The sequence below is a fragment of the Balaenoptera acutorostrata genome, chromosome 2 (genome assembly GCF_949987535.1).
Source record: "Balaenoptera acutorostrata chromosome 2, mBalAcu1.1, whole genome shotgun sequence".
Taxonomy (NCBI): Eukaryota; Metazoa; Chordata; class Mammalia; order Artiodactyla; family Balaenopteridae; genus Balaenoptera; species Balaenoptera acutorostrata.
Genome location: NC_080065.1, coordinates 63,744,537 through 63,765,729, shown reverse-complemented (window position 1 = coordinate 63,765,729; position 21,193 = coordinate 63,744,537). Strand labels below are relative to the sequence as shown.

Below are 21,193 nucleotides of genomic sequence, written 5' to 3'. Positions count from 1 at the left end.
CCCCAAACAATGTTCACAGCTCTATTGGGAATGAAAGTTAGTCTTTAATTGGCTAGAAAGTTTTTCCTCTTCCTTCTAGAACAGGGGTTGGCAATCTTTTTCTATAAAGGGCCAGAGAGTAAATATTTTCAGTCTTGTGTGCTACAGGTCTCTCATACAACTACTTGACTCTGCCACTGTAGCATGAAAGCAGCCAGAGACAATATGTAAATTAATAAGTGTGGCTGAATTACAATAAAACTTTATTTATAACAACAGGTGGCAGCCCAAGAATCCACTAAAAAACTATTAGAATAAATGAGTCCAGGAAGGTTGCAGGATACAAAATCAATATACACAAATCAATTTTATGAAAATATGCCCACACAAAAGTTTGTATACAAATGTTCACAGAAGTATTATTCAGGATAGCTAAAACTGGAGGAAAAAAATCTAAATTCTATCAACTGATGAATGGATAAACAAAATGTGGCATACTCATACAATGGAATATTATCAGCCATAAAAACAATGAAGAACTGATACATGCTACAACATGGTTGAACTTTGAAAACATTACGCTACGTGAAAGAAGCCAAACACAGTATGATTTAATTTATATGAAATGTCCAGAAGAGGCAAAATCAGAGAGACAGAGAGTAGATTAGCGACTGCCTGGGGCTGAAAGTTGGGGGTGGGGAGCAATGGGTAATAGGTAAGGGGCTTTGTTTATTATAAGAAAAAATATCCTTTATTAAAAGGCAAATTAACTAGTGGTGGTGTTTTTAGTGTTAACTAAAAACTTATGAATTTCACACCTTAAAAGAGTGAATTTTATGGTATGTGATATATCTCAATAAAAAAATCAATTATATTTCTATATGTGAGCAATAAACAACCCCAAAGTAAAATTAAGAAAACAACATTTACAATGGCATCAAAAATAATAAAATATGTAGGAATAAATGCAACTAAAGAAATGCAAGCCCTATACATTGAAAACTACAAAACATTGTTGAAAGAATTAAAGACCTAATTAAAAGCAAAGACATACCATGTACATGGATCAGAAGACTTAATATTGTTAAGATGGCAATATGCTTCAAATTGATCTACAGCTTCAACACAATCTCTAACAAAGTCCCAAACTCTTTTTGTTTCCAGAAAAAAATGAATCTAAGGTATCTCCTAGGTTTCTAAATTGGCTACCTCGGGACATTTTTTCTTCACTGACCAGGACATGGCACTTGGGAAGAGGAGTAGGCAAGTTTAGGGAAAAGAAGATAAAACTAAGTTTGGGCCAGGATGATTTTGAAATTATGATGGGTCATCTCTAGGAACTCACCCCTGCATAAATACAGTTGTACAATTCTTTCCTCATAAAGGATGAGGTAGGGGCACTACAGTAACTCCTGATGAAGAGTTGTGAAGGGAACAGAGAGAGGCTCAAGGGTGATCAGGTGCCAAGTAGGAGAGGATGGCCAGTAGTCCCGTTTCCATTTCATTAACAGAAAATTTGCAGAATTGGAGGGTAGAATTCCCAAGTTAGAAATACATCAGACTAATTTACAATGAAGTACATAGGGTACTTTTGGACAGACTTCCAGTGAACTAAAAAAAAAAAATTTTTTTTTCCCTTAAGTTCCACTTCTAAGGCCATATATTGTCACAGCAGTTTCCTAAAGATGAAAAGTACTATGTACATGACCCATGATGTGGTACAAGTAAACACCAGCCTAAGAGTCAGGAGACACCTTGATCCTTGACACTAGGACACAGCAAGTGCTCGAAAAAATCTACTAAAGAGATGATGGATTATCTCTGCCAAAAATTAATCTCCTTGGATTTGTCATTTTCTCCCTCTATCCAAAATGTCATCAAGGTGATTTTCTAAATCTGAAAAATGAGTCTTAAACTCATGATCTAAAACACAGTTTCCACAGCTAATATTTCATGATCTGCCATCGGATTGAACAGGCATAAATATATGCCAAGGCTCTTGGAGACCAATTTGCTGCTTATTTTGTACTTTCAAAATTACTTTTTACTTCTACTTAATATTGTATAATAATGTGTCATTTGTTTCAAAAGGATGGAGAGAAATATTAGTGTAAAAATCAGTTTGTACTACTAGAGGGATGGCTCAACAGCAAGATCTATAGGAAGCAGTCTTCTTTTTTTTTTTTTTGAGAAGCAATTCCAGTATTTATTTCCAAGATCCATACACTTGGATATGACTCTTTCATTATGACAGACACTATCAGAACTCCATTTTAGAAGCATGGGGACTCTGGGGCAAAAGGACAAGGATTAAGGTTTGAGAGAAAGACAATAACTCTTTTAAAGGAAAGCAGGAGATGTCTTTGAGGAGGCTACCCTATATCTGCCCTACCTTCTGTAAAGTCTCCTTTAATACTGTATTTTCTCAAGTATATGGCGCCCACACACAGCCATCAAGTTAATCACAGCTTTCCAAGAGACAAAAAAGGAAAAGCAACACCTAAAAAATTTCCTTTGCCAGAGATGATAAACATTTCAGAAACATTCATTTGAAAGCGATTATCTGTCTTAAAATTAAGGTAACACAATACCACTGAAACCATCATATTCAAAATGCCAATTTAGTTTGTGCTAAACGACGAAGAAGCTTACCATTTTTAGATTTTTGCTCTTTTGCCTTCGCAAGGGTGTCACAGTACCTGTCAGCACATTCGGGCATTACATCGTTTGTATTACCAACGGCAGACTTCAAAACAGACAAAATATCACTTTGCTTTTCCTTCTCCAAAAACTGATTAACATCAACGACCAGTGTAACCCCTGGGTAATGAAAAATAAATGTTTCTGTTAATCGTTATCTTCTACTCACCCTAGAGGCGTGCAAAGATATAATTCAACCTTTTAGGAATGCATTGGTATTAAACCTGTTTACCCTTTGAGAGTATGCACTACATATGCCCCAGAGAGTCACCAACTGCTCAGGTTGTTAAGAGGAATAAAATCCCATAGGAGCACTGTTTATCAAAAATCGCAGTATTTCCTGGTTACTCTTGTGTGATATCGAGGTACTACGTTCTGCTCACCGTGGTGATCTGTGAAATGGGGGGGACACGTATTGACAGTAGATATGCAGCCCTTAGGCAGGTCATTAATCAGTATTTGAGAACTAGCTTTATGAAGACATGTATTTATTTTAGAAATGCTATCTAAGCCACAGAAATCCTGAAGTTCTCTGGTATAGTGCAAGTATACTTTTAAGATTGTCCTTAGCAACCTGAACAAATGCTCTAGAAAGGCAACAGGCACAGCTGGTGGATATGTGCAGTGGAGTCCAGAAACTTAATTATGGAACCAATTTAGACCTAGAAAGCATGTTATCCCATTTCACATTTCTGCCTCTCCCCACAAATAAAACCTCACTGGATTCTCAGTTTCCTCAAGAAAGTTAATGCGGTGAATCCTTTATCATCTATTTTAGTTCCAGGTGAGGATATTCTGGCCCAACCAATGGACCTACTGTCTTCACAACCTATAAATGCACTGAAGCAAGGCAGAACAAAAAAATGGAAGAAACCAGGTTAAACACTTTCTAGATGAAAAAACATCTTGATGAAAAGAGAGGATAGAGATGGATTTTTTTTTCTTTCTTTCTTTTTAAACACACACGTCAAACTCTGCCATACAAATACTAAATGGTATATTGCTGTCATCAAATTATGCTCACACGTGCATAGAACTGTGAAGGCTGACGTGGTAAGAAAAACAGAGTCTGACTTTCGACAGCCATGAGTCCACGTCATGCAAATCTCAAGGAGCACGTGAAGAGTAAAGACCTCCCACAGTCAACTCCAGTTGTTGCTGAACAAAAGCTACAGCAGTAGGTTCTTTCACATATAAAGTTAATGGGAATGGGTGAGCTGCCCCCCTTTCCTCTTCTCCAGGAAAGCTTTGCAGAACAAGAAGAAGGCAGTACTGGTGTTGGAGATGTCTGTGGTCTGAGAGATGTGGAAAGAACAAGGAAATGACAAAGGATCCTCACATGAATTACATCCGACAGCTTCATCGAACCCAGTGAAATGCTGTTTTCCTTAAAAGAGGGATATTACGCAGGCATACATTTCTTGCAAATGTATGTATTGATGCGCAAGCAGTGGGTCCATGGGTTAATCTTCCAGATAACTGAAGCTGACTCCTTTAGGTGCCAACCTTCATCTTAACAGAATCATGCGCCACGAAAATCTAAAGCCCCGGGAAAACCCCTAACAGAACAGTTCCTATCCTGCTCGTCACCGTACCCACAGTCCCTGGGACGTATCAGGCGCTTAACATTTGCCGAGAGCTGCCAGAAGAGTCCTTCACGTCATTAAAATTAAACTGTGCTGTAATACGGTGAGTGGTAACTTCAAGGACTATGGAGGTGTTGGGGCTGCTTTGCTCCTGCACCAAATGGCCTCAAAATCCTCTTCTTTTTAGTTTTCCTCTAACGTCACTGTCAGTTATCACCTCTTGCTCCTGTCTGAGTGCCTGCATGGGGCAGCCCAAACACCTAACTTCTTGGTAGGTCATGGCTTCTGAGCTGGGAAGAGATACAAGAGATTAGCCTTATGCCGAAGATAAGAATAAACAGGCTCAAAGTAGCTATCCAGGTGGTCCCCACTGAGCTGAGAAAATCAGTTGTAGTACACAGGCTTTGAGACAGCTATTTTGCTTGCTTTTTTCTTAATCTATGGGTTGTGATTAAGTTCCCGACAGTTGAGAATGACAGATAAATGATACCCGGAAAGTCAGGTATGTTTCTGCTACGGAACAAATGAAGAAAACCTCCCCCAAATCTCCTAAGAGATACAAAAATATGTTTGCTTTACGTGGGTTCTTAGGAGGAGAAAGTAAAAAATCTTTTTATGTATAAAAGCACAGATCTACATATGTCACATAAAGAGGTAGACAATATATCTGTGGTATTAAAATGTCATGGTAAAGAGCACCATGGAAAAAAAAAAAGGCTAGAAAGATTCCTTAGGGTGCAGTAATGGAAAAAGGCTGAAAAACATTGCTCTAAGGAGTCAAAAATGGAGAAAAACCTACTTTAAGAAAGCAGGATGCTCCAGTGAAAATGGACATTGGGCCAAAAGGAAGGAGTCTTGAGTTACTACGCCCTTTTAAATCTTGCCTGTGGTAAAATACATGGGCCAGGGCTTCCCTGGTGGCGCAGTGGTTGAGAATCTGCCTGCTAATGCAGGGGACACGGGTTCGAGCCCTGGTCTGGGAAGATCCCACATGCCACGGAGCAGCTGGGCCCGTGAGCCACAATTGCTGAGCCTGCGCGTCTGGAGCCTGTGCCCCGCGACGGGAGGGGCCGCGATAGAGAAAGGCCCGCGCACCGCGATGAAGAGCGGTCCCCGCACCGCGATGAAGAGTGGCCCCCGCTTGCCGCAACTGGAGAAAGCCCTCGCACGAACCGAAGACCCAACACAGCCAAAAATAAATAAATAAATAAATAAAATCAAGTAAAAAAAAAAAAAAAAAAAAAAAATACATGGGCCAGCACATTTTCTTTTATCCAATTATCTGGGAGTGGGTTTGATAATTGCAACATGTGATCAGAATCTGTTTTTAAGTCTTCATACAAAGGATGAAGAATGCTTTTAAAAGTAAGATTAAATTCCTTGTTGATAAAACTGGAAAATTCTCAACTCAGTATAAGAATATAGATGGTTTAATCTTCAGAACATCTATTTGTTGTTATATATCATAGAAGACACTGTATCAACTCTTTCAAGGGATAGGACGGAAGTAGAAGAAAGGATTTTAAATATGCAAGTGTGGAGTAAAGAATCACACATTTGAGAAAATTTCTTATATTCATAGTAAATAGAAACGTTGAGTCTCAAGAGGATCAACTTAACATTCGCAGGCCAAATATAAGCAGAACACAGAATAAAAATAACTTCTAAACTGGTTTGATCTTTAAGAGAAAAATCATAACCTTTTTAGGCTATTTGAGTGCCTGTATGATAATCTAATTTCTTAAAACTGTTTCTTCAAACTACGGCTGCCTTCAGTCGTTTTTTTTTTTTTTTTTAACTTTTTGGGTTTATTTGTTTATTTATTTATTTATTTATTTATTTATTTATTTATTTATTTATTTATGGCTGTGTTGGGTCTTTGTTTCTGTGCGAGGGCTTTCTCTAATTGCGGCAAGTGGGGACCACTCTTCATCACGGTGCGCGGGCCTCTCATTATCGCGGCCTCTCTTGCTGCGGAGCACAGGCTCCAGACGTGCAGGCTCAGTAATTGTGGCTCACGGGCCTAGTTACCCGGCAGCATGCGGGATCTTCCCGGACCAGGGCTCGAGCCCATGTCCCCTGCATTGGCAGGCAGATTCTCAACCACTGCGCCACCAGGGAAGCCCTGCCTTCAGTCTTATATATAAATTTAAATCTCTTGTGTACACAACTCAATTTTATTTTTTTTCTTAAGGATTAGAGTGCTAGATGGGACTTGCCTGGTGGCACAGTGGTTAAGAATCTGCCTGCCATGCAGGGGACACGGTTCGATCCCTGGTCTGGGAAGATCCCACATGCCGCGGAGCAACTAAGTCCGTGCGCCACAGCTACTGAGCCTGCACTCTAGAGCCCGCGAGCCACAACTACTGAGCCCACGTGCCACAGCTACTGAGCCTGCACTCTAGAGCCCGCGAGCCACAACTACTGAGCCCACGTGCCACAACTACTGAAGCCTGCGCACCTAGAGCCCATGCTCCGCAACAAGAAAAGCCACCACAATGAGAAGCCCGCGCACTGCAATGATGAGTAGTCCCCGCTCACCACAACTAGAGAAAGCCCATGGGGAAGCAATGAAGACACAGCGCAACCAGGAATTAAAAAAAAAAAAAAAAAAAAAGAAGCTCAAATGATGATTTATTAAAAAAAAAAAAGAAAAGGATTAGAGTGCTAGAATGGAAAGACTTCAAAGATCCTAAGGGTATAAAAATTAGGTTGGCGAAATACACATATTTTTCCAGGCTAAGGAAATAAAAACCAGATGTTCCTTACAGATGCCTGTGACGTTTAAAAGCACATCTCTGGGGCAAGACTATGACTTGATACAACAGGATAGATTCTAATTATGTCATGAATGGAGAGGTTAATGAACTGCACCTTTAGGAATCTTAATTTATGTAGGTAATTTATATATGTAGAGTATTAGCATATCAATCTTTTTTAAAAAATAAATCTATTTATTTATTTATCTACTTATGTATTTTTGGCTGCGTTGGGTCTTCGTTGTTGCATGGGCAACTCTTCATTGCGGTGGCTTCTCTTGTTGCAGAGCACAGGCTCTAGGCACATGGGCTTCAGTAGTTGTGGCACACAGGCTCAGTAGTTGTGGCTCACGGGCTCTAGAGCGCAGGCTCAGTAGTTGTGGCGCACGGGCTTAGTTGCTCGGTGGCATGTGGGATCTTCCTGGACCAGGGCTCGAACCCGTGTCCCCTGCATTGGCAGGCAGATTCTTAACCACTGCACCACCAGGGAAGTCCCTAGCATATCAATCTTGAAGCTATTTTAGATTGCCATGTGAATTTTCTTATTATTCTTCTGTGAAAATAGATGCTTAAAAAAAAGGACAACTATCATTTGAGCTAATGTGGGTTCTGCCAATTGCTGAGTATGCCTACTCCATTTATGCATTTTGGACCTGGGGAAATAATCCTAGGGTGGGTTTGAGGCCCCACTAGACCCACTATGAGACGGACCTTAGCAACACCTCAGTGACGATCTGACCTCCACAAGCCCCTCCCCTGACTGGTGGACCACAGTGAAATTTTAGGTCTCCTGGAATTAGTGTCAGTTCAGAGTCAGTGTCCGGTAATCTCTGAAACGTCTGATTATGTCCTTTCCTCCCAGCACAGCCACCACAGTAGGGTATAACATGTTGGTAGTGTAGCAGGGTCCTTTCCCAAGGGGACCCAGCCCATCCTTCATTCAGGGGGTTCTGGGTCTGTAAATGGCTCAAGTCTGGGAAATAATGGAGGGACCATGACTTTCTGTTTTTTACGATTCAAGTTATACTTACATTCACCTGACCTAGAACTCTTCTTCCACTTGTGCAAATCAAGTAAGAGTTTAGTAGACTCTCTGTCTATTTCACTTCTAGGAACACCAAGATCAATTAGCAAATTCTACAGGTCTCTGTGAGTCACATTTTTCTAATTACTGCTTTGACTCAGCTGTCCATTATAATAACCACACCCACTTGTCTTTGGCGATTAAGTGCTGTCCCCTGGCCTCTGCCAGCCTGACCTACAGATTTTGGACTTGCCAGCCTCTCCACAATTGCATGAGGGTACTTCTTAAAATAAATCTCCCTCTTTCCTTCTATATATATATGTGTGTATAGATAGGTAGATAGTACACATACTATATACTTTCCAGAGAAACAGAATATATATATATGTGTGTGTGTGTGTGTGTAATTCTGTTTTTTCTAGAGAAAAAAAATATATGTTGCTCTGTTTTTGGAAAACCCTGACTACTGCAATGGAAGGCATTTAATAAACAGAAACTGCCTAGTTTTCTAAGGATCAAGATAAAAAAGGACTTGATTACACTACAAATTTAAGAGTTGAGAAATTATTTTTTGCTTTCTGGATTTTGTTCAGCAACAATCTCAGATTTTGCTGGAGATAGTACCTAACCGCTAAAAACAGTACAACCGACCAATCTTATTTTTGTATAAATATGCATTCAAGAATTAAAATTGCTAAGAGAGTCCATATCTTTTCAGATATTAAAAATGGTCTACTTTAAAAAAATTAGGAATTAAAATAAAAATTGAGGGGCATAACCAGACGCAAGCAAGGCAAGTTTGGCCAGCAGAAGGAGGTGAGGGCTTACATTGTTTTGCTTTGTCCATGTCCTTGTTGGCCTCATTGACCGCATGCTGTATCTCATCCAGCCAAAGAATTTTAGAAGCACTTTGAGGGTCCTGAGGATATGGTCACAGAATAAAAGAAAGAACAGTGAATGATGATGAAACAGAATTAATAACGTCTTTTTAGGAACCACTTTATTAAAATCTCCACAAACTCTTACTTAGCAACTACCCAGCACAGCCACAAACTGTGCAAGCTACTGATGAAACAGATTCCCAACTGGACCACTTCTCCCTTCTCCAAGGCCACCCCTTTAGTCCAGTCCCCCATCATCTCTCACTGGACAGCTGCTTCGATCTCCTACTTGCTTTCATTGTTTCCAAGTTTGCCTTTCACCACAGTGGTCCCCTACAGAGAACCAGATGATCTCTCCAAAAGGGACGGATCGTCATGCCACTCCTCTACTTAAACTCCTTTAGAAGGTTTTCCCCAGCAGTTTGAAGGAAACAACACTCCCTTCCCATGAACTGTGGGGATCTGATGATCTGGCCCTGCCGACCCCTCTGGCTTTACCTCACTCTTCTCTACTCACTGTTTCAGACTTTCACACCAGCCTCCTTCAGATCACATCATTCTACCCCAGCTGCACGGCTGTTGGTTTTGTCTTGTCATTCAGGCCTTAATTCAAATGGCACCTCTTCCAAAAGAGCCTTCTCTGGCTACCTTAGTCAATCAAATACTCTCTCCCCCAATCACTCAGTAACTGTGGTTTCCAAGGTGGCCCAGGGTGCCATGGAAATACTTTCAATTTGTGGGAAACAATGATACTTGAATTTTATCAGACACAGGGACAAATATAAGAACAAAAATATCCAAAGAGAAACATGGTGATGGGCTTCAAGGAGCTAACAGTTTAGCAGGAGAGACAGATGCATCAAAAGATTATAATTATTGGATAAACAACAAGGTCCTACTGTATAGCACAGGGAACTATATTCAATATCCTGTGATAAACCATAATGGAAAAGAAAAAATACATAATTATAGTACAATGTGATCAGAGCAATATTACCTGTAGATACACAATCTAGAAATAGCCAAGAAGAGATTAATTTGTATTAGGAGTGATGAGTTGCAGGGGGAGAAAAGACCAAGTAGTTAAGGATAGCTTCAGAAAGGAAGTGGTAGCAGCAATAAAAAGGTATTGAGTTATCTTTACTAGTTTTTACTTTTGGGTTGATTCTGATGATCTTACTCCAAATGTGGTGCTGATATAATGTAATTAAATAGGACTTTCAGACAGCAACTGCATTTCATATAAACTTGTCTAAGATTACAAGTAAATTTTGTTAGCAGTAGAAATTAAATATTTTCAGAGAAGATGAGGCATTTCATTTTAAAAAGTGGGAGCATTAGCCTATTTGTAGGAGTAAGTGTCATGTACTAGAGCCGGAAGCAAGACCGTGAATGAAGAGAAGGTAGATCACTGGACCCATGGAGAACCAGCTCCATCATTTAGGACTCAAGAAGGATGGGGGGCAGGAAGGAGAAATAACATTCACCAGCTTCTTCGGCAGGCTTCAACCCCATTTCCCGCAGAGGCTAAGAGGAGATGATATATGTGGAAAGGGCTCTGAAAATGAGACAAAATATCTGCTATTTCATCCTGTAACCTCCAGACTAATGAAGACCATTGAGGAAGGCTTGGTTCCTGCTTCCACAATCACCTTTAGCTAGATCTGCCACATGGGAACCATCAGCTAATAAGAGTTTCCATTTTTTGGGAGAATGGATGTGGAAGGTTCAAACAGGAAGCAAGATGGGAAGTTGAAAACTAGAAGAGGAATGAAGAGACGGGAATAGAAAGTATTTTTTTCTCTGCTTCTAAGCCAGAGAGAACCCAACCACTCCCCAAGGTATAGCCTAAAAACTAAGCTCCACACAAGTTCATTTCTGTCTTTCTCAGGTTGTTTTTGAAGGGTATTTACCAAATTCCTTCATAACTTATCAGTGTAGAAGATGTACCGTACAAACTTTTACCCAGATGCGAAGGAAGTTACAATCCCACTTCAAAGCTGAAAGTATGAGTTTTGTAAGCTAAACCCAAGAGAGACTTTGCAAATCAAAAGAATTTAAGTCAACAGTTTAAATCATGACCCACTGACGTAAAGGTTGCTAGAATTAAATGTAAAACCAAGAGTAAAAACTGAATCCTACCAGTGTAAGGTCTCCCTTTCAACTGCTCACTAGAAGACTGGAAATAGGACATTTACAGGATGGCCGTGACTCTACCTCCAGCTAAACATCCAGGTTCAACATATGGGTTACAGACTATTTAAGTCAACAGAAAGTAGGCCATCTGAAAATCAAGTAATAAATTCCTGAATTTAGATGACTCCTAGAAAATTTTAAATAAAAAAGTAACTTCTCTTCAATATTTTGTGGTTTTTGGTTATTATTTCTGCAATAAAATAGCATTCTATCTCAGTTTGTGCTACCATATATTATTTGGTTGAAGTATTAAACACGGATTTTTGATTGTAAAATTCTTGGTGTGATAACATTCAACCAAGATGTGAAAAGTTTACACAGATCCATTTCCTCCCACCTTATTCCTTAACCTTAAATCTTGTGAAATTTGCATTTTCTGATTCTTGCTGCATTTTTATAGTCAACAGGCTATTGGGTTGTCTGGCTTAGCATTGAAGTTTTCTTAATTATAGGAAAATTTGTTATAATGCAGTTTTTTTTTAACTACATATTAAATTATATCCTGCAGAATATAACTACACATACAAGCTTACATGTTAAACAACTATGTGAACGTGTTTAACATTACTGAGTTGAACACTTCATAAGTGTTAAGATGGTAAATTTTATGTTATGTACATTTTACCACAGTTAAGAAAAAAAAGCTTACTGTAAACCTGCTCACCAATACCCATGGGATAAAGGCAGTCCTCTGTGTTTTAATGTTGTATTACGATTTTAGTTTAATCAAACAGTGTTTTTGGGTGGGGGTCCCTAGTTATCTGACCCTATTGAATTATTGAATGGCTTAGAATATGTTTAGCTGTGGCAAAACAAAACACAATGAAACCAAGTTTTGGCCAAGCATTGATGACAAATTCAGACTAATGTGACACTGAAGGAGAATTTTCAAAGTAATCAAGAGCTTAAAACAATCTTAACTTCTTAAAAAAAAGTTTGCTTTCCATGATTCATTTAGTTTACAATTACATAATGAGTTTAAGAATTAAGATTTAAAATAGCTCGAAGGATAAAGGAAAGGATAATTTCTGACAGCTCAATTACTAAGTAGAAATGACACTCTAGAACTTCATTTTTAAACTGGGTAAAAATGAGATATGGGACAGATTCAAATCTAACTGCTGCTCAGCATCTGTTTCCAGCTTACTTCTGTCAAGGACTGTTCTTAATGGCATTCATTCAATGCACATAAATTCAATGGGTGGGAATTACAGCTTCTCTCCAGAATGGACTATGAAGGGTAGGGAGGAGTTAGTGACTTTCTCCGGGGATAACGTAACATGCTCAGAGGCTCAGGCTGAGTCATGCACACTGAAACATGAGTGCTGTCACACCCTTTCCCTGCAGAGGACCCTGGCAAGCTTCCTGTCTGCAGAGCACAAGAGAACACGCTTCTACAGACAGAACCAGGTTTCCAATTGGTGCCAACACATGGAACCGAAGTGAAACCATACTCCCTAATTTTAAACATTTGAGAAACGGGGCTCAGATCATCAAGATGAAAGCTGTCATCTTTGTAGCTGTTGGAACACTGCTTCTGTCACCTGCTTCCTGTCAAAGTGGTAAGCTCTTTTCTTATGGGGTAGAGTGGGAAGGCTGGTTCGTGTCCCAAGAGTCAACTGAATCTAATCTCTTTTACATTTCACACAAATTGCACTGCCAAAGGCAGAGTTTGATCTTAGTTATTAAAAGGTGGAATCATGGACGTGAAGAGATATAGTCTGTTCACTATTCCAATCTTGTCAAAGACTAAGTGTTCTCTGCTGATATTTAAAATTTTGTGGCATAGTCAAGATGTTAGATCTCTACAATTAAGTCAAGAATCAGTTTTCTTTAAAAGTTTTTGATTTTCTAAGAATTTCCTCTGATTTGGCAAAGATAACATTTTTTTAAGAGATTTAAAAAATCCTATGTTTATACCTCCTGGTGAGCCACAAATGGGGGAAACGAGAATACTCCCTGATAGACGGAGTGGTCTGCTTTCAGTAATCAGTTATGCTAATGAATTTGTGCTTCCCAAAAGAAATATGTGTTTCCTATTTCACTCAATACAATGTTAGCCTGTAACCTCCTGCTTGCTCTAAAAGTAATCAATTTGGATAGGGGTATCCACAACCCCCTTACTGTTGGGGTCCTACCCCAGCCAACATTTTAGGAACAGGAGAGCTGAAGGGAAGAAATGACAAAGGGGGGGGCGGAATAAAAATTTAAAAAACCAAGGCTCTATAAAGGAATGCTGCTTACACTGATAGTTGGAATGACTAAGGTGGCTGAAGGACAGTGCTGAGAGAACCAGCAGAGAGCAGTAGCTTGTGTGAGATTTACAGATGACTGAGTGCTCTTTCCGGGAGTGGATGAACCAAAATGAAGCAGAAGAGCAAAAGAAGAGGGGTTTGGGGAGGTGGTTCCTTCAAGGTGCTGGTGGGGTTTGGTGGACGTGAAAAGGGGGGAATTTAAAAGGTGACAAAGTAATGGGATAGCGGGGGAGTGGGGGAGATCAATTAGGAGCTTGGGATTAACATATACACACTCCTATATATAATATAGGTAAACAACAAGGACCTACTGTATAGCATGGGGAACTATACTCCGTATCTTATAACAACCTATAATGGAAAAGAATCTGAAAGAGAATATATATAAAATATATATTTTATGTATATAAAACAATCACTTCGCTGTACACTTAAAACTAACACAACACTGTAAATTAACTATACTTCAGTTTAAAAAATTATTTTTAAGAAAAGGAGACAAAGTGAAAGGCAGTGAATTTGCTTTCGTCAGTAGGGGTTGGGGAGAAATGTGAAGGAAGACCCCGTTATTTAGTGGCTGAAGTCTGTTCCCTTTGGGGATCAGTCCCTCTCCAAGGCCTTTTCTCAGGTTGAAAAACATTTCAGAAACATCATGCCAAATAAACCTGCATAAAAAACTCAAATAAATGACAAAATATATATGTAATTTAACAAGTACTATTTCTTAAGGAAAACTAGGCCCTAAGGAATAAAAGAGCCAGAATTCTCATGGAAATGGAATCAAGGCTTGTTCACAGAGTCACTGTTTAGCATGTTTTCAGGCATGATGTCTTGCTCAATCGCTGGAATTTTCTGAACAGTGACAAACACTATGGTTTCAACAGCTCTCTTATCAGATCCTGAAGGGACATAACTCGTATAGCATGTTTTTCAGCCCACATTTTTCAGCTTTGTGCCTGTCTGGAAAGGCACTTCTCTGTGGGTGATGTCAGATGCAAGGATTTTCCAAAATGCCAAAGTGCGCAGCAGGATTTGAGCGGCTGTACTCGAGTATCACACAACATGCCTTCTAAGTTCACATCTACACACTGGCACAGAAGAATGCCACTTCCCCGATTTCTCTCCCCTTTTCTCTAATCTTTCTTCTCTTAAGGACACCTGACCACCCCCTCATCCTTGCTTGTTCAGCGACACTCTCCCTCTGCGTTACACCCCAGATTCAGTTTGTGCAATCTCCAGGTTCTGAGGGAGGCTTCAATTTCACCCGGGAGTGAACTGGTAGAGATGAAAGCAGGAAGAGAAACTGGCTTTGAATGAGAGCCAGGTTACTAAATACTAACCTCAAGGATTCAACATGCAGGAATTCAGAGCTCGTGTGAAAAGAGGTAACTGGCAGAGCAATGGCATTTTAAATCAATGTAAGTATTAGGTTTATATTCAGCATAAAAGCTCATCCTAAGGTAACATTAGAAATGTGAGAGAATCTACTTTCTCTACATGTCAAGGATTAACTTACGGAAAATTACACAGTGAAAAGCAGGTCTGAGTGTTAAGGTTTATTTTGTCTTTGAAATTGCTCTTTCATGAATTACGATTATTAGTATCAACATGCCAGTAAGAGCCAAATATTCATAGTATGTAATTTGTTTCTATCCTCTTTTTCTTTTTTCTCATTTCCAACTTCTGGAATCATTTTATCAATTTCCTCTTCTGATTTTTCTTCCTTTGTTTCCTTTCCCCTTAAAATCTGGCATTTCCCCTCAAGTCTGCCTTTGGGTTCTTTCTTTTCACATCTCTCCCTAGGGCATTCAAGCACTAAATCAAAGTATGGTCTCCACGCAGACTAAAAAAAGCCATAACTCTCATTTGGGCTCCTGAGATTTTGGACTCCACATTTAAGTCTTCTAACCTGTCATGGGACATTTTACACTCTAATATTGCACCAGCAATTCAAACTCAGGAATACTCAAAACTAAGATCTTAGCTTCTCCCTGTGTTGCACCCTCAGTCCCCTGCCCCGTCCCATGTTCCATCCGTCTCTCCTCCAAGACATCCAGAATACAAACCTCCCAGTCACTTCTGCTTCCTGCTTCTCCTACACCATTTCCAGAGCCAGTCAGAGCCAAGTCCCGCTGAGCCTCTGTTATAGAGTCTCACGTGTTCATCTTTACCTCTCCAATGCCATTGCTCTAGCTCTGTAACCCACCAACTTGAGTTTAAAATGACTACAGTAGCCTCCAAATCAGACCCCCTTGCCTCTAACTTCTTACCTTTTTAGCCTATTCTCTATGCTGTCATCAAAGTCATCTTAAACACAAATCAAATCATGATTATATTAGTTTCCTATTGCTGCTGTAACAAATTTCCACTACCTTAGTGGCTTAAAACAGAATTTTTGTATTTCTGAAGGTCACAGGTCCTAAAATCAAGGTGTCAGCAAGGAGGTTCCAGGGGAGAATCTGTTTTCTTGCTCTGGTCAGCCTCTAGAAGCATGTGCATTCTTTGGCTCGTGGCTCCTTCTTCGACCTTCAAAGCCGGCAGCATAGCATTTTCCAGCATCTCCAACTTTGACCCTTTTCCTCCTCCTCTTATAAGGAGTCTTATGATTACATTTGGCCCACTGACCAATCCAGGATACTCATTCCATCTCAAGACCCTGAAGCACATCTGCAAAAGGCCCTTTTGCCATAGAAGGTAACATATTTACAGGTTCTAGGCATTAGCAGATGGAAACTTTGGAGAGCCATCATGCTGCCTACCTCAACGGTCATTCCTCTGTTCATCATTTTGTCTGTGTACAACTCCAGCATCTGTGAATGGGCACATGATTTCTTAATACAGTTTATGGGCCCTTCAGAGATTTGGCTGTAACCTACTCTTTCAACTTCATCTCTCAGATGCACCTTATTTGCATAAGAATGTTTTTGTGCATCTTCTCCATTAGTCTGAGAGTTGAAGACAGGGATGGTGTTGATTTAAAACTGGGTATCACTGGCATATAAATATGCAATAAACATTTGCTGAAATCAACTCATCTGATATTTCCAGATCCCATGTCAGCCTACACAACGCCTTTGCCCATTCATCACCTACCAGAATCTTATTCTTCTATTAAATTCCACCTCTTTATGAACCTTGCTCATCTTCGCTCATGTTCATCTGTTCCTTGACACTTTGCTCAAACATCTAAATCTACTGACTCTCGTCTGAAGAGTTTATAATCTATACAGTCTATACAGTTTATAATCAATATGACGTTAGCCTATAATGGTCTGAGGTGCTATTTTTGTTTCCTCTTATAGTATCAATATTACTAACTCCTTACATACAAGGAGTTGTCATCTAGGTTGGGTTCCTGCATGGGTTAGCATGCTGCCGGGGCATATGATATACATTAAATGCATTCCTGTTGATTACCTGATCTATAATGATTTTTTAAAATAAAAATGACCCTAAATTCTACCATTACAGAAATTATGTAGCATAAGACATCTAGTTTTATTGTCTCCTGAACCACAGATATGACTCAGCAACAAATCATATGTTAATACTTCTTTTCAATTACAGGCATGGAAGGTGATACAGACAACTTGGCAAAGGCAACCTTACCCATTAAGACCTTCCGTGGAGCTCCCCCGAATTCTTTTGAAGAGTTCCCCCTTTCTGCCATAGAAGGCTGGACAGGAACCACCACAACTGTAAAAATCAAGTGCCCTGAAGAAAGTGTTTCAAATCTCCATGTGAATAATGCTACCGTGAGGTACCTGAGCAGCTCTTTAAGTACCAGACTGATACCTGCCATCTACATCCTGGTGTTTGTAGTAGGTGTGCCAGCCAACGTGGTGACCCTGTGGATGCTCTTCTTCAGGACCAGATCCATCCGTATGAACATCTTCTATGCCAACCTGGCCATTGCAGACTTTCTTTTTTGCGTTACACTGCCCTTTAGAATAGCATACCATCTCAATGGGAACAACTGGGTATTTGGAGAGGTCATGTGCCGGGCCACCACAGTCATCTTCTACGGCAACATGTACTGTTCCATTCTGCTCCTCGCCTGCATCAGTATCAACCGCTACCTGGCCATTGTCCATCCTTTCACTTACCGGGGGCTGCCCAAGCGCACCTATGCCTTGCTAACGTGTGGATTGGTGTGGACAACGGTTTTCTTATATATGCTGCCATTTTTCATTCTGAAGCAGGAGTACTATCTTGTCCAGCAGGACATCACCACCTGCCATGATGTCCACAACACATGCGAGTCCTCGTCTCCCTTCCAACTCTACTACTTCATCTCCTTGGCATTCTTTGGATTCTTAATTCCATTTCTGGTCATTATCTACTGCTACACAGCCATCATTTGGACGCTTAATGCAAAAGATCGTAGGTGGTTGTGGTATGTTAAGGCGAGTCTCCTCATTCTTGTGATTTTTACCATTTGCTTTGCTCCAAGCAACATCATACTCATTATTCACCACGCAAACTACTACTACAACAACGCCGATGGCTTATACTTCATCTATCTCATAGCTTTGTGCCTGGGTAGCTTGAATAGTTGCCTAGATCCATTCCTTTATTTTCTCATGTCAAAAATCACGGATCACTCCACGGCTTACCTTACAATGGTGAAATCATCTTAGAGAACAAGGAAAGCTATGTGTGAAAACATACACTCTTGGGATAACATATGTATACTGCAAGGACCTCTATTCTCTAGCTCCATTTGTGAGCCCCTAAGAAGTGGTGTTTAAAAATAAAACATTACATAAACAGTAACTTAAAAAAAAAACCTATCAGTATTTTAAGAATGAAAATTCAGGAGAAAAGGTATCTCTATCTGCCTGACTGGTACTTCAAGTTCTTTAAATCTCCATCTTCCCTACTTCTAAGAGGTTTCTATTCTAGATGATCTGGAGGAGGAGGATGGAACGGGGGGCAAGGGTGCAGCATGGGGGGAGCTAAGATCTCAGTTTCAGTGTCTGGGGTCATTTGTAATTCTTCTGCCTCCTTCAGCTCTCATGCTGGTCGCTGCCTCATCAGCTGATTCTATGTGTGTAATGTCTCTCAGTAGGGTCCGTTATCCTAGCCCCACCTTTGCTTTCTAACCATTCGTCACTGCCAGCCTATCCTCCACTTCTCAGGCCACTGCCAGATTAATCATCCTCAAATACCAGTTTGAATACATCACTCAAAACCCCCAGTTCAGAAACCTCCATTGACCATTCACTGCTTTGGAATTATAAATCTTAAGCTTAGCATTCAGGCTAACACTAACTTTATTTCCCAAAAAACCTGGCATGTGATACAGGCACCTGCCGAGCTTCTTGCTTTGCTGTGATCTAGACTTCTCCTCACTTTGCCCCTGCCACTAACCGGGAAGCTATCTCTAATATGTTTGCCTTAATTCTTCCCAACACTCAAAGTCCTCAAAGGACCATTCTTCCCTGACTCTCTAGCCAGAGTTCATTTTTCTCACCTGAACCTTCAAAGCATTGTTTGGTATTTTTATTATGGCATTTATATAGGGCTCATTTATATACAAATATTAATTCCATAAGCACTTATTAAGCACCATGTGTAGTAGAGAAGGGGCTTGTCCTCTTCCTTAAGCTTCTTGTAGCAATGCCAGGCCCAAGTCTTCCCAGGGTCTGTGGAGCTAGGCTCCATGCTTTGCACATCATGTGGCTGAATGAATGAAAGAATAAAATCCCAAAGCATCTAAACAGCATGAAAGCCAATTAAATTCATACTGAAAAGGCAAGGTATTCCGTATGACACGGCACATTATTTTTGGTTGGCTATATTTAAAAAAAAAAAAAAAAAGAAAGAAAGCTAAGGATATATTCATGAGGTCATTTATAAATTTAAAATAATGACTCCATTATTTTTGTCCTTATACCTAGTTTTTAATGGGGAAATGATATTTTGTTATAAATGCCCAGTACATTCCTGTAGGGAAGTGACTATATTTCCCTTAGTTTAGAGATTAGACAGAAGGTGGAATATCAGTGGTTAAGGGCATGAAGGACTGTGAGATGAATTTTCAAGTCTGTAGGAATGTGCATTGACCATATACTTTGTAGTGCCCATCAAAACAATAAAAAAACATTTTAAATGCCTATTTTTGAGTGTGCAGAGTTTCCTATTTCATTGGACTCAGATTTAAAAAATGCAAAAATGCACATGAAGGCCATTTACAGTATCTGTGTGGTTATGTGAAGAGTAAAAATAAACACTAAAGCAAAGCAAGAAAAACTAATCAAGTAAGTTTCAAGATGCCCAAAACTTCAATGGAAGAAACTGGTTTCTGCAAACAAAGTCATAAACTGTAACACAGTTTTACCTATAGAAAAAATATGACACTATTCACTTGTTAAAAGCACACTTAATTTTTATGCAGTAAATATGCATGCAGGAAAAGAGAACTTTGGGGGTGTATAATTCATATACCTTCCAAAATTCTAAAGCAAAGCCTTCAATTTAAAAATAGCTCACATGTAGAGAATGGACTTGAGAACACGGGGATGGGGAAGGGTAAGCTGGGACGAAGTGAGAGTGGCACGGACATATACACACTACCAAGTGTAAAACAGATAGCTAGTGGGAAGCAGCCACATAGCACAGGGAGATCAGCTCGGTGCTTTGTGACCACCTAGAGGGGTGGGATAGGGAGGGTGGGAGGGAGATGCAAGAGGGAGGAGATATGGGGATGTATGTATATGTATAGCTGATTCACTTTGTTATACAGGAGAAACTAACACACCATTGTAAAGCAATTATACTCCAAAAAAGATGTTAAAAAAATTAAAAAATTAAAAAACTAAAAATAGCTGACAATTCACTGCCTCTAGTGAATACACCTAGAAAGTGTGTTCTCTGTTAAGTATATGCCAACATGCCCACTACTCAGCCTTTACCCTCAAGAGATGGAAGGAATTTGGTGCCTACACAAGGTTATACTTGAAAGACTGTTAACGAGGACCAAGAATTCTCACCAACTTACACCACTGTCCTCAATCTTGGATAAAACTGAGCATTCTATTAAGATGTTATCCATCGTGACTTTTAATGGCTGTATACTTTGGCACAAGCTTTACTTTATATTGACAATACCAATAATGTAATTTTCTTCTATTATTTTCCAAGGCTAGACCTTTGGAAAGCAAAGCACAGAAACAGCCCCATAAAAACAACTGAAAATTTCCAGGTATCACAACAGCAGAGGTTAAAAAGCAAATAGAGACCCCACCAAATAACAGAATCAGACTTTTTTCCAGGGAAAGAGAATGGGCTGAGAAAACAAAGTTTCAAAATTAATGGGCAGAGAAAGAGAATCTGTGTTTAAAATCGGCAACTTAACCAAACCAGACTCATTGCTTACTGCAGTGTTTTTAATCCCTTAATTATTGTCAGTGTAGTTCACGCTCCTAATTTTATAGGCCAAAAGTGGTTTAATGCCTGAGCTCTAACTCAGGTCCCTACGCTCATATTCCCTGCTCTAATTACACTATTAAAGAACTGCTTTCACACTTAGGAAGGATGCCCAACAGACAGGAGGCACAGCATGGACACCAGCAAGGCTTCTGAGTGCCCTGGGGAGGTGCTGTGGAATTCCATCTTGACCTAGAGCCCTTAGATGGGGACGCTCAGGAGGGGACCTCCACTGCTCGCCTATAAAAGGTTTGTGGAGTTAGTTTCACCTTAACGACAAACACCCATGTGGCTGTTGGCAGAGAGAAGCCCAGGTCTGTCTCTATCCTGCACCCAGAAGATCCCAACTTGTGAACAGAGTAAAGTAAACCTGTGTCGAGGA

General features: G+C 40.0%; 2 protein-coding genes across 4 annotated transcripts in view; one reads left to right on the top strand and one right to left on the bottom strand.

Moving 5' to 3' along the window:
* IQGAP2 (IQ motif containing GTPase activating protein 2) overlaps positions 1 to 21,193 on the bottom strand; it is a 302,790-nt gene that overhangs the window by 63,942 nt on the left and 217,655 nt on the right. For all 3 annotated transcript variants that reach the window (XM_007175891.3, XM_007175892.3, XM_057540875.1), the window contains 2 exons: positions 8,877 to 8,967; positions 2,632 to 2,799 (listed from right to left, as the gene is read on the bottom strand). In XM_007175891.3, coding sequence (XP_007175953.2) covers positions 2,632 to 2,799; positions 8,877 to 8,967 — 259 coding nt within the window. The remainder of the gene's footprint in view (positions 1 to 2,631; positions 2,800 to 8,876; positions 8,968 to 21,193) is intronic.
* F2RL2 (coagulation factor II thrombin receptor like 2) lies at positions 12,455 to 19,499 on the top strand. The gene is made up of 2 exons (XM_007175890.3): positions 12,455 to 12,687; positions 16,948 to 19,499. Exons 1-2 carry the CDS (start codon positions 12,624 to 12,626, stop codon positions 18,018 to 18,020), a joined length of 1,137 nt encoding a protein of 378 aa, XP_007175952.1. The 5' UTR covers positions 12,455 to 12,623; the 3' UTR covers positions 18,021 to 19,499.